A 25,023-nucleotide genomic window follows, 5' to 3' on the forward strand; every position below is an offset into this window, starting at 1 on the left:
AGGTGGATTTGTTCTGCAAACACGGGCAAAATGGTTTAGTTTGCCACAGGATTTGCACTTCTTGTTTTTCGCAGGGCATGAGTCTTTGTGGGGGTATGGTCTACCACAGTTCTTACATTTACCATCGTCTTCTCGGGAGTTGCTGCGATTGCGTGACTCGTAGCGAGTGTGTAACTCCTGGCGATTTTGATGGCGCTGTTTGAGGTTCCTTTCTTGTTAAACTTTGCCGCGTTTACGGTTTGATCGTGATTCTCCAACTCCTTTGCTTGTATTTCGTTTCATTCTGTTCCGTTCTAATTCTTAATTCTACCAGCTTTTATGAAGCCAGATAAGTCGAGGTCTTCTCGCAGAGCTTTTTGCCGTAGGGAATTTGACTTACAGTTCAAGATGATCTGTTCTTTGATTTCTTTGTCTGGATTTGCGAAATCGCAGTTCTTCGCTTGGCTTCTCAGATGTGTGTGGAAACAGTGGAGGGTTTCTCAATCCTTTTGCTTGGCCTGCTGGAAATTGTACACTTCGTATGTTACTTTGACTTGCGGAGAGAAGTAAGCGGTTTGTTTCTCGACGGCTTTTTTGTAATCTTTGTCTTCACCGACGTATTGAAGCGTGTCGAAGATCTCGTCGACCTCTGGACCGCCGTAGTGCAGCAAAGGGGCTCTTTTTTGCTTGTCATCGGAAATTCCCATTCGAATGGTTAATCTCTCGAATCGTCCTAGCCATTTCTTCCATCTCAGGCCTGCAGTTCCATCGAGGTGAACTTCAAACGGTGGGAAGTTTGGTAGAGAAATTGCCATAGTGTTTTCGCGGGAAAATGCTCCGGAAATCTCTTTGAAATCGCTTTGGAAATTTCTTTGGAAATCGCTTCGGAAATCCATTTAGATCCTTTTGGAGTGTTCTCTGTGTGTTCTATACTTGATTCTCGTCGCCAGATGTGGTGTTTATGCTTAAATAAACACTGAAACCTTGGATGCAAACACAACAATATCTAATCATCATGCGAGACGATACCCCGACTACAGAAAAAACTCCTATTTTTTTGGACCGCGTGCGCATTCCGAACAATGTGATTGACAGCTGTCAGAAACACTATAATCCACGGGCGAACAATGTCGACCAATTCAAATAGGATGCAATCAGATCAAGCTTTAAAGGAAAACACTTAATCGTCGATCTTGTCTGTTTATTTAAGTTTTAAAACACAAACTAGTTACAAAAATTTACTCCTGGTAACATTCCTCAGTTAAGTCATACTCTTTGATGCTTGAGGCATTTGTCTTCACTTCGCAATTCATAAAATTAAGGACATCAGTAAGTAAGGCTATGTAAAGTATATAATCTATTGCAACCGCTACGCGAGCTTCACACTGTCTCTTGAAATATTGTTTTAATCTGCAACCCTTTAAATGCACTGTATTTATTTTCCTCTTTTCCTAACGCTAAAAATGTTGTCGACGGTTTTTTTATTGAACATTCCACGGTGAAGTGGAGGTAAAAAGAGAGTAGCTTCAAATTCACTAATGATCATAAATATGATTATGTTGGTAATTTCACGGTATACATTTCTATAATTTTAAACGTTACGGCTTACACTTCAAACAAGCAGGGACGTATCCGTGGAACAATTATCCTGCAACTTTTTCTAAACTTTTGCCCCGGACTATGAATATAAGTTTGGAAAATCAAACGACAAATCGCAGACTACAGTTTGTACTAATAACTTACATTCATCTAACAAAAGCAAGTTCCCTTGTTACTACACAACCATCTTTCTCTTGAGAACGTTTTAATTTAAACACTAATCACTTAAGTAGCTGGTCATTTTCGGGTTTTGTCTCAGTGTTGGAGGCATCGCTTTCATAAGTCTTTATTCGGATCAAAGTAAGGAGAGTCCCTCGTCATCATTTCTTCCATTCTTGTTACCAGCTGTTTAAATGATGGTCTCTCCTCTGGGTCTGCCTTCCAACAGTTTAACATCAACTGGTATCTGATTAGATATAAAGTAATCTGATCAATGTTGGAGGGATTAGTTCCTTAGTGACATCTGTATTGTCTTGTTGACTGTTCGTCAAGAAACTTGTAACTAAACTGCAGGTAGAAAATTGCAATCAATTTAAGTTCGCCTCTGGCCCTAAAACGATGTATAGGGTCAGAGCGCTTTCACTAAATACATACTCTAAAACAAACCTGATAAGATCCATATCTTGAACCGGCATTTTGGCCAGATCGTTACTACTATGACGATGATATCATAAAGAAGAATTACCCGCTACCTAGTTCAGTATAAATAATTTTTAATTTACCGTTCAAGACACTTATTAGGTCTACATCTTTTTGTACGTTTTGGCCACATCGTTGTCAAAATAATTACGATATCACAAAAAAAAGATTGTTCGCTATCTAGTTATTTTTTTATCCCGATCATGGTACTCTGTTATGTGATTAAATAAGATAAGAGGGACGAAGCATATATTGAAGAAATGAAGAATTCTAACTGAAAGAGCTTTCAGTTTCATGCATAGAATTTGGTCTCTCACTCCCTAATTATAACTATCTCACTTCTCATAAAACCTGACTAAAATAACAGTGTCTATATTAGTATCACTGATGCTGAATTGAACATTTTATTAAGACCTCACAAATAACCTTAAAGAGGATTAAGTCAGTGGAAATAGCTAAGAAGAACGTTTCTTGGTTTGTTACTTTAAATAAAATTATAAATACGTCAATTATCTAAGGTCACTGTCAACAAAATCTGGTCAAAATTTTACAAACTTTCGCTTTTTTAGGTAGAGAAATTATTTATATGTAATTTGCCGTAATAAATGTAAACTCTTAAAAAGGACGCGAGATACGACTGAAAGATCGTTTTAGGGAAACCTGTACAAAAGAGTGAAAGGTGTCAGAATCAGATTGTTGACGTTTGCCGCGGACCTTCGTCTAGGATCATGATTTGCATATTTTATTAACGTCGCGTCTTGCACGTCGAGAAATAAGAGTCTTCATCAACGGCCAAAAGGAGAAAAGTCGCAAGGGAGCCCGAGGCAAAGAAATCGAAATTAAGTTTTCCTTTTTCCCTAGTTTTCTTTGCCCACTTTTCCTCCCGCTTTTCCTGATGAATTTTGGATTTCGTTCAATTCCTATTCCTCGTTCGCGAAATGACTTTTCCCGCGAATTTCAAAGGAGGTCTTTGTCATGAGACTTTCAGGGGGGGTTCAATGTTATGTTTTATAAGTAGGCGGCAAAACCGCACTTACACGCGCTTGAGTGAAGAGCGAAACTGTGAATTTCTTTGGAGGCCAAAACCTCAGTTTGTTTTTACGGGAGTTACCTCGACTTAAACGAATTATCAGGGTATGTAGATTTGTTGGATTTTCATGAATTTTGCCAAAATGTTCATCAGGTATTAGCGTGCAAAACTGTGTGAGGCCTCGACGAAATTCGTAATATTTCTCTCCTTATGTCCCGGAGAGTGACAACAACCAGAATAATTTCTGAGGTCCAACTTCAGAGAAGATTTTCTCAGGATCTAGTAGGATTATCTGAAAAGCCCCACACACTTTGTTAGACTATTATCTGATACTGTCCAGTTTGTTTCGAGGTCCGCGGTAACACAGAGGCTGATAATTCAGTAAAGCAAACACCCTCAGTGTTGTGTTAGAAGGCTCGCACAACTACCAAAACAAGAACTGTGAAAATTTTTGTTGTTTCCATAATCTGTATTTTATAAGCTTTACAGCGATATAGAGTTTGCTATGGTTTCTATAAAAGTAGCGCGCGAAGGAGGATTTTCCGGAAGGCACCCTATTTTGTTGATGCAACAGTAACCTTAAACAAGTGAGAAGTACTGTTGAACGTACAGCTCATCAGAACATATTGCTGGCTTTTCCATTCGATATCCTGACGTAAGCAGTTTGTAAATCTCTCTGTTGGTTATTCCAGGGTAGGGGATGCCACCTTAAAAACAGGTTAGATTAGAAGACGGAAAAAATTGTAGTTTAGATCATTTTTATCAAAACCAGAATAAGTTGAAGTTTTGTGTTTCAGGGGGGTGACTAATAACAAGTGACCTGTTCCTCAGCATTCAGTTACTGAAAGCCTCCCTTTAAACTCCCTCTGTTTTAGACATAAAATATCAGAACTACACAATCTAACGTCTCCCGTATTGAAAGGTAGTTATTGATTTAAGTACTGTCTCAATCCCCCTTTTGTAAGACACTTAATTGAAGTAGGCAAAATGATCTTTAGCAGCTGTAACGGATTAAAAACTGAAAAAACACAAACAAACAAAACAACATGTACTACAAGGTAGGAGCCTCTCTCGGCGTCTGAAAACTACTTCGGATCCTGCCTTTTAGATCTGCTACAGATGGGTTTTATCCGTTGAGATGAAAAGTGCCAAGAGTAATTGTTCTGTTATTTTAGATCTGGCTTTTACTCGCGCTTACAAGGCTATTTTTGAAGCGATAAAGAATAGGGAAATTAGTAGTAACTTAGCATTACTAAGCTGACACATCCGTCTTTCATTGAAATGCAGACTGTTTGCTATCTATAATGACAGGCGGGGATCAAACTATTGCTGTGGTGGATCAGTCATTACTCACCCATTGTGCACAATTCCCACAGAAGTATACCAAAAGACCACCTAAGGAAAAAGAAACAAAAAAATGATAAGTTTAAGTTATTTTGAATGCTTTGTCAGTCTGGTACGTATTCCTTGTCAATCAACTAATCGCAGCCATATTCTAATAATAGTTTAGTTGTATGTTGCTTTTAAGGAATATGCAGCTTATCATAATGCTGAACTGTACGCCAATGATATGTATGATTGAGGCCAATAATTTTGTAGAGAGAGGAATTTTGATCTTCAAGTTCGAATGTTTACAGTTGCGAGATAATTTTCCAATTTTCTTTGATAGACTTTCAAGAACTCAGAATGAAGCATGACGAAATAAGGGACAAGAAAAAATTAGCTCAATGGATAAGTACATATACTCACACATCACTTTTAGAAGTGTATACTGCGCTGTCTAGAGACTCAGGCGCTATCCATTTGATAGGCAGTTTCTTCGTTTTCGTGACTTCATATATGTCTCCATACGTGTGCCGTAACAGGCCAAAGTCAGCAATTTTCACAGCTCTATTCTCACCAAGAAGGATGTTACGAGCGGCCAGATCACGATGAACAAATCCCTTGCCAGCCAAGTACTCCTGTTTACAAGGAAAACAAAAATTAAACCTGACGCCCCATGCTCAATGGATAAGTACATATACTCACACATCACTTTTAGAAGTGTATACTGCGCTGTCTAGAGACTCAGGCGCTATCCATTTGATAGGCAGTTTCTTCGTTTTCGTGACTTCATATATGTCTCCATACGTGTGCCGTAACAGGCCAAAGTCAGCAATTTTCACAGCTCTGTTCTCACCAAGAAGGATGTTACGAGCGGCCAGATCACGATGAACAAATCCCTTGCCAGCCAAGTACTCCTGTTTACAAGGAAAACAAAAATTAAACCTGACGCCCCATGCATCATTGTATCCTTTCTTTTTTTTTTTTTTGCGCATCACGGTCAAAGAGAGTTTTGACACAGTTGACAAGGAAGGCAACCTTATAAAGTGTGGTTGGAGGAAGGAATTCCTTGCGCCTCCTTTTTCCTTACTTAGTCGTGCCCATCTTTTCGTCGAAATACAAATGGGGGCCATAACCTTCACTTATCTCAAAACAGGTAACAAGACGGAAAAGAATTGAGGTGATTTACAAAGTCAAATGTTTGTAATATAACGGCTTAAATCAAGCTCCTGTGGACGAGAACCTCAGAAACAAATTATGTTGCCAGTCTCGATATTTTGGTGAGAGGAAATTGTCTCGGAAGCTCAGTCAACACCACATATGCTATTGCTAAACATGGCCACCTGTATCGAACTTATGGCACGCACGTGCACGGATAGCTGAAAGTCGTTACATTCTCAAGGTAAGCGAAACATAGCCATAAATGAAAACAATTTAAAAACTGCATGAATCAGCAAAAAACAAGAATGTCACTTCACAACACATAATGGCTAAGTAAAGTACACTGTTACGACAGCATTATCTATTGATCAATTGATGATTTTCTGCTCAAAGGTTTGTTTCATTATTGATTGTTTCTCGTATTGTTGGTGTCGTTCAAAGAAGAATTGTCACTTTATTTAACTGACTTCTCTTCCACGTTTTTATTATTTTTCCTCAGGTAATCGTACGTAATTTTTTGTTAACGGCATTCGGCTCTCGAAGCAGGAATAATAGAGAGGCGAGTTTATCTTCTAGACTCCTTTTGATATAAGATATTTTCTAATTAATTCAAGTACTTACCATTCCCTCTGCTATCTGCCATGCAAAACAAAGTACATCTTCAACGGTGAAGTCAACCGTTTGTTCACCATCACTATTTGTTTCCTGTTGTTCACCCATGTTCTCTTGGGGCTGAGGCGTGGTGATTGGTTTTTCAGTAGGCAAAATCTTGTCCAGGCAACACTTTTCATCGAACTGTTTGCTCTGGAATATTTGCCCTCCTCCCTGCCCAGAAGGAAAATCAGTTTGGGAAGTATTAGATTCAGATAAGCTTTCACCTCTCCTTTTCAACTCGGTAAATAGCTGTTCTTCCACATTAATAGAAATATCCGACGTGATGATAAAATCCTGCTCATCGGTAACTTCAGTTAGTATTTCCACTTTTGAGACTTCCTCGGCAGTATCGTTATCAACATGAAAGTCTTCGTCTTCTGTCTTGTCAGCTGAGACAACTTCATTTGAACTCAAAGTGCTATCTGAAGAATTGGCCATAGCTTCAAAAATAGTATCATTAATGCCACTTTTGCAATTGACCTGAAAGCAATAAACTATGTTGTTACGGCAATCTCTGATTTATCAGTTTTGAGAGCATAAAAGCAAAAGAAGGTGTGACTTTTTTAGTTTTAACCCTTTCACAGGTAATTAATGCGTTTTCTTTTGTTTTGAGCTCTATGTTGGGGAAAATGAATTGTATCAAAATGACATGGGTATCCGCTAAAAAACCCTTTGCTGATAAATTGGCATTAGCACATTCCAAACAAAGCCGACTTTGATCAGTAGTTTTCTACACCCTACTTCTGAATCTGCAGAACAGTTTTACCTCTTGTCTTCTTTTTCTCAGCCACTGAAGAAGATCTCCATGTGGAACATACTCCATGATCAGCATTATAGGTTCTGACCTGTCCCAGTACCCAATCATGCTCAGCACATTCCTGTGACTACCAATTTGCTGCATCAACGAAATTTCTCTGTGAAACTGGTCCTTCTCCTCTGTACCAGCTCTTTCTAAAAGGGGGTATAATAAACAGAGAAAACCATCTCGCTAGTTTATTTAACTAAAGGCTATCTTTGCCCATTTATCGCGGAGAGTGGTCTTAGTCGTTTCAGCAGTTTAACCGGAATGAGGAGGTTGAGGAGGCGATAACTGCGATAACGCGCCCTTAATTTTCAGCGTAGCTATGCTTATTCCAATACTGTGATATCAATGTTCCCGCAGAATTTAATCATAAGAAAATCTTTCTTTAGAGAAATTGCGAATCGCTTCATCTTCTCTATGTGCTTCTCGATATTTCCCATATGTGCAGTTAAAGCTTGATGATTCTGTTTGTGAACAGTAGGAATAATAAAAAAAGGAAACACATGCTGATCCTAGCAGGTAATTTAGTGTTAACAACTGGGTTGAAAACGTAAATTAGCCACCGTAAAGGGTAGCTTTAGCTTTAGCTTTTTTACCCTTTACGGTGGCTAATTTACGTTTTCAACCCAGTTGTTAACACTAAATTACCTGCTATACTCTCCCACCGACGCAGCACCACAGTTTCCTTAGAAACTTACCCCTTTATTCACATGCTGATCCTAGGCGTGGTTGATACTCGATTAATTCAACGGAAATAGCGTTCGGTAATTTAACCCTTTAACTCCTATAAGTGACCAAGACGGAATTTCTCCACACAATATCAACACCGAATCAGCAGAATAGTAAGGAGAATAAAGAGGAAAACTCAATTAGGGGATTACGAGTTGATCCAATACCAAATTCTCCAAATTGAAATTATAAGTATTTTATGACAGACAATAGAGAGAATTATTAATGAGATCTTGGTAGTAAAAGGGTTAACACCTTGCTAGCTTCATAAGTCCTAACTAATGAATGGCTGAAATCGATTATATATTCATCGAACTCTGCTTTTAATGTTGTTTTCATCATGATAGTTTCGTCAAACCAGCGTGCAAACCAAATTTTTGCTCTCTCATTGAAAAAGGTAAATGCATCGATGTGTACTAACCATGGAGGAGTTTGACAGCGACCATTCTTTCTTCGTTGATATCAATTCTTTCCTCTTTAGCCTTGAAAAACACTTCAACCTTCGGCATTTCTTTTAAGATTGCTTTATGTACTTTTCCAAATGCTCCTCTACCCAGCTCTTCCATAATTGTTATACGTTCCAGGGGAATCTCTTTTAACAGCAGGTGAACAATGTCTGACTTCGATCTAATGAAACATGAAAGAGTCTGAGGCTCTTCTCTCTTGTTTATTAAGATATCACATACGCTCGAAGCGACTAATGAAGACTTGTTTCACTTGTGACTAAGCACTAGAAAATTCATATTTACATCAGTGTAGGCAAAATTTTGATTCTTGCTTCAAATACTTTGAGTGTAATGAAAAGGTGAAAAAATGTTTAATACAGCAGAAATATATTAGCATTCAGAAAGCTGGGACTGTGTCAGCTTGATAATTATTTTGTAAAATTACATTATGCCCAACCTTCCTTTCGCGTGGCCTCGCATTGCTTTCTTTTTTCCCTTTCTGACACAAAGGATTCCCACAGTAATGATAATAAGGAAGCCACATCCAACTGGTACAGCAATGCTGAGTATTCGTCCGATAGAATAATCAGTCAGAAGCCCAGTTTTTATTGACCATTTATTTGAGACATCACCTTCTCCCAGTTCATTCCAAGCAGACACTTTAAAAAGGTATTCAGTGTTACACTTTAGCGACCGAAGATCCATTGAAGTTTTATCCACGGTGACATTGATTTGATGCCAGGACTTATCTTTGTTTGTAAATTGGTCCTCACTGTAGTATACTGTGTACAAGGTCAGTGGACAGCCGTTATCTGGTGGAGAATTCCATTTGAGATTCACATCACATCCCGGCAACTGAACTCCTTCGCTCTGTATAATCGGAGCTGAAGGTTTATCTGAAGCAAAAACGAGCGAGAAAGCTTTGAAAAAACAAGAACTGAGAAACTGACCAACATTTTTGTTGACTTTTTTGTGATTAAGAATCTATCACGCCGGTTTCGTGTAGTGATAAGCCTTTAATAGTATGTAACCTTATTCTATAATGTAAACAACCAGATTAAAGGTAAATTTGCACATACGAAGACAATTGGCACTAAAACAAGAAAGCTTATGAGTTTTCAAGCTCATTAGCTATATACGAATAATATTTTGTTCCTTAACTTCTCGTCTACCACGCGATTTTTTAATTCAAATTTGTACTATTACCTCCCAATGTTCTCACTCTCCACAATTTGTTATGGTTTAATAATGAAATCAGTGGTGTATCTGCCGTAGAATTCCAGGCTGTTACAGCTACTTCATACTCCTTCTGGCAAAGAAGGTGTAAATCATAACTTGTTTCATTTCCCGACACGTTCGCAGCGTTCCAATGGCTTTTACCTTCTGAAAGTATTTCTCTGTGGTAGATAGTGAATAAAAAAGCAGAACACGTTTTCCAGCGGACCGCCACAAGACTCCCTTTCACTTCTTTAGTTCGGTTGAGAATTACTGGGTACCCTTAGGAGGAAAAAAAAGGAAGAAAACAGAATAAAAAGAGGGGATTAATCTCGAGTTGCGAGTTACAGGGGATGAGACACGTAAGGTAACAATAACACAAAAGAGCGTCATTGACAAAAAGAGATTGGTACGCAGCAAAGTCGTGCGAATCACCATCTTGATCTGTGACGTGGAGCCGTCTTGTTTCACTGAAAAAGTTTTGTTTTCACACAGCGATTCCTACAACCAATGACAATCGATGTTGTATTATTTCAGGAAAAGTAGATACAGGAAGACAGATAGAAATACCTAAAATAGATTTCACACGCCAGGGATCTGATCGCTGACTTTCTCCCACCTCATTCCATGCGGACACTTTAAATTCATATTCTTCGTCGCAGTCAAGCGGAAGGTCTCTCAGCTCGTTTGCACCCGATGATGTATTGATATGATACCAGAAATTATCTTCATTTTGCGATTTGACAATGGCTTTATAGTACACTGTGTACATAGTAACTGGACAGCTGTTGGTATTAGGAGAACTCCATTTTATGGAGGAATCAGGAAATGAGATTTCCCTCTCTTCGCTTTCAATAACAGGATGAAAAGGAGCACCTGTAGAAAAGATGACTTCGGTGTTATCTTAGCGTCGGTGGTAACCTGCTTCATGCGACTGTGATAACTAAAAAGCTGTAATAAATACATTCTATGGTCCATACCAAACTGTTTTATATGCTGACTGAATGATAGTTTGTTGCGCTGAACGGCTTCAAATTAAAGACAAGAGTCAAACAAAACCAAACGAGTCATAACGAACCCTTCATCACACTATTTAGAGGAAATTAAAAAAAAACATTTGCAGCTTCATTTCTCAACTGAAGTCAATAAGAAATGGTGGAGATAAATCACAGAAACAGCTCCTCAATTGTTTAGATAGGATATTTCGAGGAAATGGAAAACCAATCAATGTACAGTAAATCACTTGCTCTCAAAGACAAACTTCATTAAAAACTATAAAACTTAGATAAATCATTTCCAAAGAAATCAAGGTTGTTGATAAAAATTTGATTACTTAATTTGCTATTTCTAAATCACGTATTTTTTATTTTAAGCTAGCTTATCGCCGACGCATTTAATGATTATTTTTCGCAGATAATGGATTTTATTTTTTCATTCATTAATGAAGTCGACTTTTCTTGTCAGTAAAGACCTAATTTGTTTATGTAATAAATACATAGCTGCTTGTAGATATGGAATTTCTCTTCTCGTGTTTAACTCGAAATCTTACTCGTTCGATTCGCTACTCTCATTCGCGAGCTGTCGAGTCGAACACTCGAAGAGAAATTCCATACCTATACGTGCACCCATGCATTATTCTCCAGATATCATAGAAATGACGTAAACAATGATTGAAATGAAAGTGAATCCACGGAGCTTAGCCGAGTGGTTTCGTTTCGGTTCAGTTTTAAATCAAAAGTTCCCGTCTTAAGATCAAACGGTTAACATGGAAACTTTATGTACCTGCTGGTATTTTTATCCCATACAGTTCTACTCTAAGAGCTTTGTGAATATGATAGTCAATTGGCTGTAACCGAACGATCCGAGCCCTTGCCACTTCCAACAGAACGTGTTGCACTATTTCATCCCGGTGTGAGTTGCCCCTGAAAATCTGTGAAAAAATATTAGTCTGGCAAAAAATATGAACAAAAACTCACTGTCGTATCTCATTTATATGGTGTATTAAAGTCTTCCTTCTATAACCTGGTGTAGTCTAGATTTGATTCCTGCTCCTTAGGAAAACTCTGCTAAAACTTGGTCCGGTTAGAAAGAGTCACAGTTACCTTTAGGTGCGTGCAACATAAACTGCATAGCTTTTTCACCAACAGAGAAATATTTCCGCCCACTAAACTGATCTGCATACAGACTAGTCAACAAAAACATTATCTCCTAAGACCAGTCGCCGGGAGATTGGAGGTTCTTATTTTACTTAGGGAACAATGGAATGTTATCATAACTTTCTTTCAAACCTTTTGCGTGTTATTCTCTTTATATCTGATCCAATATTCGAGAAACAAATACAACTCATAACTTTTGGTCCAGGCATCTTCATTTGGATGTCCTTGAGTAGCTACAGCACAAATGAAGTACACGTCTCCCAAGTTAATTTCCAGGTAATCATCAGCATTTTCGTCATTGCTGGGTGACCAGGCACCCGAACTACTCTTAAGTCGTGCTTTGTAAGGTTTATTATCACTACGAGATGATGAGGCTGAGAAACTTTTGTCTGAGAAGAAGTAAGGGTTGGCCACCTCAACTGCTTGTGCCTGACACGCTTCAGAAACATGAATAGAAAGAACAAATTAAAAGAAACTTTGCAAAGTCAAACCTCTATAAAAGCTTCCTCCAAAAAGCAGACAGTATTCTATAATGGTCACCGAACCTATCTCTCCAAGATAAATTTTGAAGAAAGGTTCTACCTAGTACAAGGAAATGATGGGAGAGTCACATAAACATTGTTTGACTCTGAGTTCTTTTTCCGAAACACCCTCGATTTGACCTTTTATTGTCCCTCTCCAATTTCCTTTTAACAACTTAAATCAATATTTATCAATTGTGTATCTTTGTAGTCTTTGTGAATCTTTGTAATCAGAACTCCAAAACGGGCAATCCCGAGCGTGTAAGATGCGCCCATCTTGCCCACTCGGGTAGCCAATCAGAACAGAAGATTTGCTTCATATTCCAACGAGCACTGCCAGCGTCAAATGATGAGTGTTATAAACTCGATTAAAAATGTTACAAAGATAAAACCTTATAAAAGTTTGTTAAAGTATGTTGATGGGCCTGTGTGACTCTTAGCTAGAGCAGAATTTCCGCAATTTGCTTCTCTTTCAAGAATAGATTCTTTGGTGAAACTAGCGTTCATCTTTTCGCACTTCTGAATCCAAAAATATAACATGTTTTTGACATTACAGCCGTTTTTTGTTTCATTTTTTTTTTTTTTTTGGTTTTCTCGTCAGAAAATTATTTAATTGCTCTTTGTCGGTCTAGTGAGTTTCCACGAGAGCATGTCGTCCATGAATTTCTTCCACACTAGTTGTCATTTGTTGCTATGCCTGAGTATTTTACCTTTGACCATGGCATGGCCATGACGTATCCAAAGTTTCCATACTTTTTTTCCTTGTGTAGGGCGGGATCGCTCGTTATTCTATCATTTGGCTGAGCTAGACCTCAAGTTTGCATTCTCTGAACATTATGGCAGTTTTATGTTCCCTATCGAATTCTCTGGTAGCTTTGTTTTTGTCGTGCCATAGTATAAATGTATAAACATATACTTTAAATAAACAACAGTTGGGTTGTAAAAACAGTCAAAGTGGATAGTTCCTCAGTTTATGAAATATCATTAAATCATCACAGAATGTATCAAAATCAAAAATTAAGAAAACAAAACGGAAAAATATCACAGGAATAATGAATAATCACGGTACAATTATTCAGGCCCCATTCCCAAGTTGAAAAAGCCGCTTACCAGTGCTTGTCTGCTTCTCAGAATAGACCTGCACTTCGCATATGGTGAGTTTCCTGACTCCAGGAGCTTTAATGACAATATAAACGAATTTACCGACAAGTTTAGGAAGACAATATACGGTCAGTCGTGGCCCATTCACAGTGTCTTCGTAAGTCCGTTGGCCTCTACAACGCAAGTGTGAACTTCCTTTCTTGACACCGTCATAATCTGTTAGACAAGAAGACAGGATACACAGTCACTGCTGAACCTGTGACCTGTTTGCCTCTTGTGTCTTTTTCTCGGGTACTGAATGACTTTCTAGTTTATCAGGAATTTGAAGGGTTCAGTTTTAGATGTATTTCCCTTTCTTTTATTTTTGTGTGAAAAAAATACAAACGGTCCCGAAAAACGAAAGTAGTTTAGGTTCCTCCTTTTCTTTTTGCAATGTGAATTCTCCTCGGGTTTACAAGTACAGTAATTGCCGAAGGGTCTATTTTTCTCGGCCTTTCATGATTATGATTTTAATGATACCATAATTTAACGTCACAATTCCCTGAACTCACCAATCCAGACTTGAAATTCTTCCATACTAGAGTTACTCGGCAATCGGTAATTAAGGATGACCATAGATATGATTTGCGATACTCCCAAGTCCACTCTCCACCAGGGGTTCTGCTGGAAACGGGTTTCAGCACAGGAAAAAATATCTTCGTCTATTGCTTTGTCGGCCGTATGGTTCTGATGCCACGTAGAAGACTGGTTAGCAGATTTATGCCAGGCAAGGTCTATCATAAAAAAGCAACTCGTGGTAAAAACATACATATGTCTTGTTTTATTTTGCTCTCGAGGAACTTAACCTCTGTGCTCCAAACCAGATAATTGAATTATGTTGTGCTGACACTAATCTGTGTGGTCCCCGAGGAAGAAAATCTCAAACTCAAAATTTGTGAAACACCAGAAGTATCCTTAAAGTGCCCATGACGCGATTTTTTTGTTTTGTTTTTTTTTGCATCTTCTAGTTGATAGCTGTATTTAAAATAAGAAATAACCGACCCTAGCGCCTAGCGAGTTCTCCTTAACCATTTGGTTTGTGCATTGAAAGTACGATTTGGCAGCCAAAAAGTGTGTATGACGTAGAAAACTGTGAAGACACGTCGGTAACTATGGCAGAGAAAGAAAATATCTAGAAGAAAGGACGAACGTACTGCGTGGCCAAAGCGCCAAATGATTTTAGCCCCAAGAATAAAAGACATATTCCGGATATTTCTATGCACTCCTTTTCCAAAGGATGTAGCTGTATGGTCAAAATGGACGCGTTTCGATCGTCGACATTGAGGAAATTTTACCAAAAGTAGCAACAGTAGCAATGTCATTGTGATGAGAGCACTGCATCCATCCGCCATCGAGCGGAATGGGTCATAAGGCAGTGCCGCACTACTTCACTTTAACTCTGGAAGTTTTTCTTTATTAAAATCCCTATTTGAGAGTAACTTGAATCAGATGACTTCTCGGCGAAAAATCACCGTGCCTCGTGATACAGCTGATTTTCTTTCGTCAAAAGTAAGCTTTTGTTTTGGTAAGGGATTTACTCTACAGAAACGAAACTCTAGAGCACTGACTAAGGGGAACCTTCGCCGCACTTAGTGCGAAGGAATAAAATGTTATGGCAACAGAAACGAACACAGCTATCCATTCTTAACATAGATTTCGCCATAGAAAACAAAACACAAACGCAACAAACTAAACGTTTAGTAACGGTGGTTTTTGTTATAATCTTGACCTGAATACCGCAGGCGACAAACCGTCTTTGACACTCTTCGGCGAAATCTTCGTTGATGCACGCGGCTCTCCTTCGTAGGGCTGAACCGTACTAGCAACTTCCATTTCTTCTTCGATGTATCAAAACTCATGGTAGAACTTGCTGAAGGTAAAGAGATATCGCTCACGGATAAATTTTCAAGAGTTTTTCGTTGCTGATTGATACAAAATCACAAGAGATGTGAGAGATTTGTTAGTGTCAGCTGACAGTTTTCCCAGTTTTCTACGTCATCACCGGTTAGTTTGTTACATGTCTACGAGACACTTTTAAGACAAAATAAGAGCACTTTAGGGCCCGGAAAAACCGAGTTTTAAGTTTTTTGAATTTTTTTTTATCGGAACTGGTTTATACATATGATAAGCTAAATATTTACGCAAAAAATTTCGTGTTATAGGCACTTTAATTTCCTTTGCTTAATTCCTCTCCCATATTTATTTCTACACCGTTCATGGGATCTTGTAAACGATTATAAAAATGGGTAGGAGAAGTAATAATATGTGAGAGGTAATAAAATGTGAACTCTAGATACTAACTAAACTACTTAAAATTAGATCTCACCCCAATTTTTCATAAAATTTTTTAGGAATTTTATGACAAATCTCCAAGATATTGTTTATGTTACGCGAAGTAAAATGCAAATGACCTTACTTGATACAACTGTGGAGTAAACCTCAACTTTACAAAGAGTCAATATTTTTGATGATCCAGGTAACCTAATGAATAAATGCCTGCCATACAGCGTCATATGACATCGGATAAAGTTTCCCTTTCCCGTAGGGATGCTTAGACCACCGGCACAAAAGCTGTTCTTTGCTCCTTCCTCTGTAGTTTCATTTCCTCAAAGTAACAATATAAAACATAAACAGTGATCAGTGCCCAATTGAAAATCCATCAGATACAAGGTGTTATGAAGTATTTAATTAGTTCAGTATGATTTAGTCATTCGTCTATGTTTGGCATGTGATTACTATACGAATTCAAAGTTCGAAGTTCTTTAGGTATAAGCTATCACGACGAGTTCAGTTCCAAATTGTGATTGTCTTTTTTAACTTCACTGAGTGAATGAGCTTAGTTTGTCATGTGATCTTGCTTTAAACCCACACGGAAGTTCTTATTTTGCTTTCGCAGTCGAAGATTGATTCGATTGACCGGAAGCATTAAATGCGGTGTTGTGTTGTTGTTCATTTGTGAGATTTGTGTAAAAGTGTTTCGATTAGTGTTCTAAAAACTAACGTTTGATCTTCCAAGGTCAGTTGGCCAGCGTGCCGACTCGTGCCTTTCGATAGCAAACATATAAGCATGTGCTTTAGTGTTTAATAAGTAGTCAGTGAGGAGTAGGAGTCAGTGCCGGAGAGTAGAAGAGTGATAATGGTTGAGTGAGAATCAAAGATCGAAATGCAGAACAGAGTTACGGTCAATCAGAAGGCCAGAGTTACCTAGATTGAAGTGAATTTGATGTAAGTAGAATGTTTTATGAGAGAACCGAGAAATTAAGGACGACTGAAAAAGACAAGTACTCCTGAGTTATCATTTACAAAGAAAGTATCAATCCAGCTGCAATTTTCTTATAAGTACTCACCAACTCTTATCTCAGCACCATTTAATCTTTCTCCACAACAGTCTCCTCTATTGAGAATGAAAACCTCTGAAACAGGCACCACTTGCTCAAGGTCTACTTTCCACCAAGGTTTGGTAGACGCCCTTGTGTGTGTACAGTGTATATTCAATTTTTTCCCATTAACAGCAATACTTGCGTATTGGAAGTCGTACAAACTTGACTGATCCGTGGGTTTTTCTAGGGCCAGATTTTCTGAACAATGCAGAATTATAATTACATTTCCCAAAGTGCTAAAAAGAAGCTTAGTGTTACGATCCTCTTTTTCAGTTAAGTCGATACTGTCCTCACCAATCTACACGGTAAATATTTTGCACACTCTAGATGCTATTTTGCCAAACAGATCAAAGTGATGAAATCTTCAGAAAATCAGTTTTATTACAAGAAGGAAATCTTTTCGGTAACCGTTATAGTAGTGGGATGAAAACATTCTCATTTCTAAAAAGTCATTTTACGTGAGTTGCATTTCCTGTGCATAATTTAAGCAGATATAAACATGTTAAAAGACAGAATCGTTTATTAGTTAATCAACTTTACTAAACAACGTATTTCTAAACTCATAGGGATATCAACGTAGGATGAAAAGGTATGGTTTCTTTTCTGATTGTAGTGCGGAGTGTTAACCAAGCAAATCCAGCCGATATGAACATAGAGTACAATTTACCCCGTGCCAGTGGTATTCCAAATATCTCAATCCTCATGCAACAGTGGTCGTGGTGGTCGTGAGCAATGATGCGCAAATGTCTTGCCACAATCCCGCTGCACAAATGTTTTGTTACTATTGTGTTTCGGTCAAAATTTCCAGGAAAGATCTGAAAATGAAAGAAATATCAGAGTCTCCAATAAGATTCTTCAATCCCGCGATCCCGACTTAAATTTAATCTCAATCCTGTATTTCTTGACCGTTCATACCGGCCGATCCCGATCCCGATCGTAAATTTTGGTTTTTTGGTTCATTCCTCAACTTAAAAGGACCTTTTCAATGGCTGGTGATTTTCTAAACCTGTATTGATCCATTGAAGTCTTTGCTCACCGTAAGGCGTAAGTTTAACTTTTTTCACACAAACGATCATCGTTCATTTTAGAAGTTTTCTAAGTTTTGCTCGAATAACGTAGACTAGTCATCGTAACTACTTCCTTCCGTTTAACTTCGATCACGAATAAACATATTAGTAAAGACAGGTTAGTATCAAAAAAACGAACAACAATGTCAACAAGTGCATAAAACGAAAAAAGATGACGGCAATCCCGTTGGTTCCATAACATGGGAAATAAAGAAAAATTCTGCTGTTGAAGCGAGTACTTCTTCCGAAGCAGAAAAAATCTTCCAGGGAGAAAACGAGTCTCTCGCTCCAAATTGAGTGACCATCATCACATGCGGTCTCGTCGTCCGGAAATGACTCATTCGATTCTTCATCACTGCTGGGGAATCGTACTTAAATATCTCATTTTCCTCTTTATTTTTTTTTTTGCTGCTCCTCTAGGTCAGAGAGTTCGAAGCTGAGTGGTTCACCCAGCTGAATTTTTCTCTGATCGAGGAACGACAGGAGAGTTCCAACTTTTTACATCTGATGCACCGTAACACCAAATGTTTGTGCTCAGTCCCTCATCTTCTGTTTGTGCTATGGTGCTATCGGTACAGGTGATAGAATTTGAATACTGGTATGGCCGACAGGATCATGGCACGTTTGTGTACAGGATACCAAGACTTTGGATTTGTAAAATAATACGCCACCCACCAGGTTGTCCTCTTTGCATTTCCAAAGTTTCTTGCGCAAATTAACACCGTGCAAAGTGGATATACGACTCATCAGGTTAAAGGAGTTTGCGGGAAGAAATGAAGTACGATTCCATAAAAACGGCTGCGTGGGAAGCTGGGCTTTTTCGGACTTCACGTAGATCAATTTCTTTAAAAATTCTCGTCAACGAACTTCCTAGTTCTCTGTAGGTTTAAGTGATGGTTTCCGAATCCCGCCTCTCAATTGTTGATTCCAGTGTCCCGTTCATAGCAACAATCCCGCACTTCGCTCCCTTAAGCTTCTTACTCTAATACCCGGATCCTGGCCTTCAAATAAGCCCAATCCCGGATCCCGAAAACCTATTGGGACCCCTCATAGCATACATCATCACTGACTAGCAAAATTTAACGTATATCTATTGAAAGCGAACCCAAGAAAACTCCTGCAGATTTTTCCTTCAACTGAAGGATTTCTTTTAAAGACCAAGTGCGGGTTTTCTCGACTGAATCTCTCGTTTTTTATAATTATAATAAGGAAGAGGTCATATTTCAATTTGCTTTCTGTTTAAAAGATTCAACCTATCCAAGAATTTATTTCAGCTTCTTTTGCCAAATTTGGCGGCGAGAGGATTTTTAACAGATTTACTGTTAAGATTGTTTATGTTAATCTTGGATCCCGACCCTCATTGTAAATAATTAGTTGTTAAAATTATTAGAGTTTGGTTCTTGCTCAGTATACGATTGTTTTAGCCACATCATGCTTGCGCAGAAATGTTAGGCTAAGTTAACTTAGACACCTTTTTTATCGTATCCTAATAACGACAGTTGATGTTACAAGGTCTTACAAGTACCAGCTGATTATTTTTCAGAAACCCGAAATTGACAAACCTTTAAAATTCCCGCCTCGTGATAGTCTGTCCAAGTGGTCCCATCGTTGGATGACTGCAGTGTGTACTTTTTCACCCATTGATCCCCTTGGGAATTTCCCTGGGTTGACACAGCACAGATGATATAAAGCTTCTCAAAGTCAAACTGTAGATATGGCTGACTATCATTTGTTGCTGCACACCATGATGATCTTCCAGTGTAGTTCAATCGACCATTCTTAGCAGGTGTGTTGGTATTTAGGACAGAGGACGAACTGATGTCTCTATCCAGGATGTATCCATTGGCAACTCCTAACTCCATATGCTGACAGAATGGGACTGTAACTATGGAAGCATTATACAACGGTTATCGAAAAGCTGATGCAGTCAAACCTCTATTAAAAGTTCTCGTAGTCGTTCAGCTACTCGATGAAAGTTGTCTTTATATTCTACTTATATCAAGAACTCGGTAAGAATAAACAGTGCATGATGACAATATGGTTTTAATTCTGCATGCGACTCACATTTTGGACTTTGACCTTTTAAAAGAAGTAATGCGTCCACCAATTCTCTTTTAAAATAATTTCTAGAGAGGCCTCTCCTCGCCATCATAATGATTATCTCTTTTTAAGAGGTCTTATGGGAGTTCGACTGTAAATTTGCTCACATCGCTTTTGTTTTTTGAGTTTAAGGGGGCTCCATGGGGTTTTTGCTCAATGTTGGCGCGCGCGCCAGCGTAATGTTTTTATGGAAAATTTTTATGTTCTCGCTTTTCAAGTTCACTAAAATGCCAACTAAAGGCAATGGGCACGTTTGGGACTCGTTTGCTGTAGTGAATATTATCAAATGGTTTTCGTTATTAAGGTAAGGCTTCACGAAGGCAGGCGCTCGTCAGCGATAATTTGGCTTTGCCTCTGATTTTCTTCAATTTGCTCCAGTGAAATCTCTTAAAATTTCACAATTTGTGAAAATTGTCTTGCGATAATTTAAAAGCCGAAAAAAATAGGGGTTATGAAGGCAGTTTCTACGCTATTTGAAATTTTGTGTTTTCTTCCTCCATCTCAAATTTAGTCATGATTTTTTTTTATAAAAGGCACGAGGAAGGGCACAAATATGTTTAACGTTACAGTAAATCTCAGGAAATTCCACCGCATGAAACCTGATAAATCTTACTCGAAAGATCTCTATTTTCTTTGTTGCAAAACTTTACTTAATGGTTACAGAACTTCGCCAAGATCGTGTCTGAGCATGCGTTGACTTTCGAATCTTTCGCCATTTGGCAATATTTCCCACGATGTTTTCTTTTCGGTTGACCTTCTTTTTCAGGGGTTGAAGGCCTGTAAATATTACGGGCGCAGTTACTGGAAACCCTAGATTCCATCAAATACAAACTGTTCTATGTTTAACTATTTTTAAAACACCTTTTCAGATGACAATCGCGCCACCTTAATGATTTTTTTGGAATTATCTCGAAGTTTGACTGAAAATTTTGAATGGGACGTTATCAGTTCTCGTTGTCTTTTGTTACCATAATTTTAGTGATGATGTAATAGCACATGCTGAAGTTTAAAACATTTAGGTTCCCACTTCTTGCCAAGCTACCTGTTTGTATTCATGATTTTGGAAAAACGGTATTGGTATTTTGAGTAACTCTACATTATTCACTCACTTTTTTCTTTGTAAATCTCAACTCTGAGGCAGTTGTGCTTGTGACGCTGGGTTGGATGAAATCGGAAGTATCTTGCATACATTGGCAGTGATAACTTGTGCTGGTCGATTATCAAACTACTTCCTTTCCTCTGAAATTCCTTTGATACAAATATGTAAAGCATGGAATATTAATTCGTTTAAAAGGGATGAAAATCCTTGAAAATTAACTTTTTTCCGAAAGCCAAAACAGCAAAGCAAAACAAAACAAACTAGACGCTATTGAAGCATTAACTCGAGCTTGCTTTGGGATTTGTTGTTTATTAAATAGGCAATTTTACATGCGAAGTTGTAATTACTAGTGTAAGTGGATAGCAGTTTTGTTTCCCGGGGAGCGCCTGAGCAAGTTGTGAGGCCACGAGGGAAATGAAAAATAAACACGTGATCCGATCTGTGATCAGATTCGTGATCCGAACCGGTCCGATCCAAGTTTTGTCAACGCTGTTCGTTCTCCTATTAGGTTAAATAATGAAAAAGCCTATTCCTTAAATCTCACCATTTCCCCACCAGTTTCATTCCGGTAAGTTTCCCAGTTTGTTCCATCCAAGGAGTAAGATAGTTTGAAAGCTGTGACCCATCTGCCTTTCAAATTCCATTCTTTGTCCCCTTGGGTAGCAAGACCACATGCTTGAATTATTATTCCGATGTCAACCTGGAGCCATTCGTTGTTACTGTTAGGCAGACTAGAACACCAACCATTACCGTACTTAGCGTTTAGTCGACCGTAAAACGCTTGGCTATAACCATTGCTTTCAGAACGCGCTTTTATCTGATTATTGGAGATGACACTGGGATCAGCAACACCGACAGGATTACTGAAGCAATCTGTAAATTGATTGCATGTAAAGAGTTTCAAAACCTACAATAAGTACATTAGGTGACGTTCACGTGCAGTGACAGCTGTTTTTTGCATCACTGATGGAAACTGTTAAAAAGACTAAGTGTAGCGCCTCAGTTATCGACAAAGAGTTCTATCAGGTGGCATACATCATGCGACAACAACAATAAAAACTTCTGTAGGCGCCATGATTACAAGTTAATACGTAATTGTCTTTTGTCTTTGTTCGTGACTTTCGTTTTTGCTTGTCTTCGTCGCTTTTGTTACCTTTGTTAATTAGTCTTTTAGCATAAGCCAAGTTTTCTTTTCGATGCGATGAACTATCGGTAGCAGAGTGTTAGAGTGCCTTCCGAAGGAATTCCATATTAGTTTATTTTTGGTGTTCCGTCCGACCAAACTTGGTATCAGAGCGAGGTTCTTGTTTGAATGCCGGAACCATGGAGATGAGCGAATCCAGAGAAAGTGCCGGCGTGGACAGCTTGAAAGAATCCGATGCAAATGAGGCTGTGCTGGATAATGATGTTATTTCCTTTTTGGCTCGAAGATCGCCGTCTAAAGTTTTTCACAGGATAAGAGTGGTTCTAGTGAGTGCGAGTTTCCGCATTATAGGAAAGCAAGATTCCCATACCTTCTTCTCAGCCTGGTCGGTCTCTGAGTTTATCTGTATAAGGTCTATTGTAAAATCGTCATTGCGTAATGGTCTCGACATATTACGAAATAACAAATTTAAGTCTTTTTAGTTGACCATTATATTTTTAAAAAATAGAAACGTTATAGTGCTTGTCTGAAAGTCATTTTTTGCATCGCGTTCAATTTCACAATATTCATGTATAAATACTACAGCAATACACGAAATAAATAAAGTGAATAAAGGTCACTCAATTTTTATTTTACTGTCTTCTTCATGATCCGAGTCCAAAAGATGTAATGTCGAATGTTTCCTCGACATCAGAACTGGTACATTCAAAAGGATTTGTGTCTGGTTCATTCGAAGCATTGATCGTCCACTGCTACAACGCTGTCTTTCCTTGAGGCAATAAATCATTTCGGCACAATTACCCGTTCGATTTTTTGGACCGCAATGTGTAAGTAATGCTATCTTCGATGTGGCACTCGAAGGAGTCTCAGGCTAATAGCTGTATATATAGTCTGTATATCATTGCCTTAGTAGTCATTGATCTGCTGTGCTTTTTGAGTTTATTATTTGAATAAACGTGGAGAGTGAAGAATTAGTTCTTATGAGGCATAGCGCTTCACCTTTGATGAATCCTATATTTGCGCCTGGTGGATGACACGACTACCCCAAGTTCGTGTATTAGAGGTCTCCGTCTCTTTGTACTGTGTTAGCACATCAAGGGTCGATTCCCTGTGAAATAACTCGCGTCTAGGAATGTAACTCTGACTTTGATGTTATTCATACAGCCGTTGGCTGTGAGTGTGACAACCACCAGTTGTGTATTTTGCAAAATTTTGAAAAACCAAGGTGGTTTTAATTACAGATTTATGGGCAAAGTTTGAAATAGATAAATTTTTCGAACCGAAGTGCACCAGACCGCTTTTAGAGAGACTGCGCCCTAAACAGTACATGTATTTCCTTTATCATCTTTAAAATTGTTCCACAAAACGTTTTTCTCACCTGGTGACCCTCCCGAAGTGTCAGGATATTTACAACTCTACGAGAAAATGTTACAAATTAAAAAGTTGGAACATCAATAAAGGAAAACGCTGTTCATGTATTTAACCATGCTATATAATGGTCCGGTATTATCGTGTTAAGGATAATTTTGTTCGGAACATTCTACCACGTAGGTTAGATATCGTGAATAAAAATGCTCACCAGATATATCAGGACTTTTAAAAGACAAAGACGTAATCCCATGGTATATTATATTCTTCTTTGTGAAGAAAGTCTGAAGAAAGAAGAAACTTTGTAATTACCTACGGGCCTGAATTTTTTTCAGGTCCTATTTTCAACTACTCGTTTCAGTAGTGTTCTTAGCTGCGAGGATCTCTTAATTTCGTTTCTTCACCGCAGTGCAAATATATGAATTTCATATATCTAAAATCGTCATTCATAACTGTAATTCTTAAGTCAGGACGAAGTCACTCCAGACACCCACCTCATTTTGTTTGTTGGCTGCATTTTCTAGAATAGATTTTTTTTAACCGTGTTTTTGAACTTAACAAGTGTAAAAATTAGTAGCTTGCATTAAACACCAACAATTCAAATTTACTCCTCATTATTTCTATTATTTGGTGCCCGAAGGTCCTTATAATAATTAAAATAATCAAGGACATATTGAAAACCTTCTATTGAAAGTTATAGCTTACTTAGTAATTTCTTGTTCTTATGGTCATGATTAATACATATCATTGCATAGCTTTTGCTTCACCTCAACATTCGTGAAGGTAAACCAATACAAAACAATAAATAGCTGCAACACTGCCGTCACCTTTCTAATTTGCAAATACAATTTACGTCGAGTCACGTTATGACGTTTTGGCGAAAAATCCTTCATGCTGCACGAGGCGAATTGTGTCAGTGAATTTTTCTTGCAATACATCCCTAAAGCTTTGGTCTTTTAAAAGCTTGAAGCTCAGTAGATTCTGTCATATCGGTCATTGTTAAAACTGTCTTTGTTTTCATGCTACTTTTCGACATAGGAAAAGTATGTCGGACAAAAATATTCACCAAAAAATTAAATATCTCTTTGCCAGCTTCAATAACGACAGGGGATTAAGTTTAGATGATAAAACAAAGGATTATGTTAACAGAAATACCGTAAGTCTAGTACATTCGTCACATGAGGTCACACAACTCGGGTAATATTCACGGTGAAAATTTGCATATTTGAGCGGCCGAACGAGAAAGGGCATTTCTCGAAAACTGAAATATATCTTCACAAAAAAACTACTCCACAATTATTAGAACATATTGGGCTACAAAATATGAAAGTAGGAGAGAAAACGAATTTTGGGCGACTTGCCACAATATTTCAAATTTGTTCTATGGATGCTGACTTCCTCTCTTAAGAGTAAGTCTAATCCCCTGGTGGCCATGAGGCCTTCATTCATCGTGGGATTAAAGTTCTTTATC

The 25,023-nt window shown here is 38.2% G+C and overlaps 1 protein-coding gene and 1 long non-coding RNA gene across 5 annotated transcripts; both read right to left on the bottom strand.

Moving 5' to 3' along the window:
• Nucleotides 1-1,166: 1,166 nt before the first annotated feature.
• On the bottom strand, nt 1,167-4,105 carry LOC136276766 (uncharacterized). The gene is made up of 2 exons (XR_010717335.1): nt 3,858-4,105; nt 1,167-1,984 (listed from the first exon to the last, which is right to left on the bottom strand). It is a non-coding gene; the product is annotated as an uncharacterized lncRNA (long non-coding RNA).
• Nucleotides 4,106-5,035: 930 nt separating this feature from the next.
• Nucleotides 5,036-24,330, bottom strand: LOC131778106 (uncharacterized). 4 transcript variants are annotated; one of them, XM_066166032.1, is made up of 21 exons: nt 24,258-24,330; nt 23,764-23,836; nt 23,563-23,599; nt 21,585-21,913; nt 21,051-21,189; nt 19,404-19,726; nt 17,442-17,589; nt 16,742-16,972; nt 15,811-15,999; nt 13,907-14,128; nt 13,365-13,571; nt 11,866-12,170; nt 11,360-11,507; nt 10,148-10,453; nt 9,743-9,859; nt 8,820-9,258; nt 8,338-8,543; nt 7,152-7,336; nt 6,353-6,865; nt 5,276-5,487; nt 5,036-5,208 (listed from the first exon to the last, which is right to left on the bottom strand). In XM_066166032.1, exons 2-21 carry the CDS (start codon nt 23,803-23,805, stop codon nt 5,130-5,132), a joined length of 4,377 nt encoding a protein of 1,458 aa, XP_066022129.1. In that variant the 5' UTR covers nt 23,806-23,836; nt 24,258-24,330; the 3' UTR covers nt 5,036-5,129. The 4 variants fall into 4 exon arrangements, with proteins under 4 accessions (XP_066022129.1, XP_066022130.1, XP_066022127.1 ...); XM_066166033.1 differs by having other exon boundaries at nt 6,353-6,556; nt 9,569-9,859; XM_066166030.1 differs by having other exon boundaries at nt 9,569-9,859.
• Nucleotides 24,331-25,023: the final 693 nt, after the last annotated feature.

The sequence above is a fragment of the Pocillopora verrucosa genome, chromosome 4 (assembly GCF_036669915.1).
Source record: "Pocillopora verrucosa isolate sample1 chromosome 4, ASM3666991v2, whole genome shotgun sequence".
Lineage (NCBI taxonomy): Eukaryota > Metazoa > Cnidaria > Anthozoa > Scleractinia > Pocilloporidae > Pocillopora > Pocillopora verrucosa.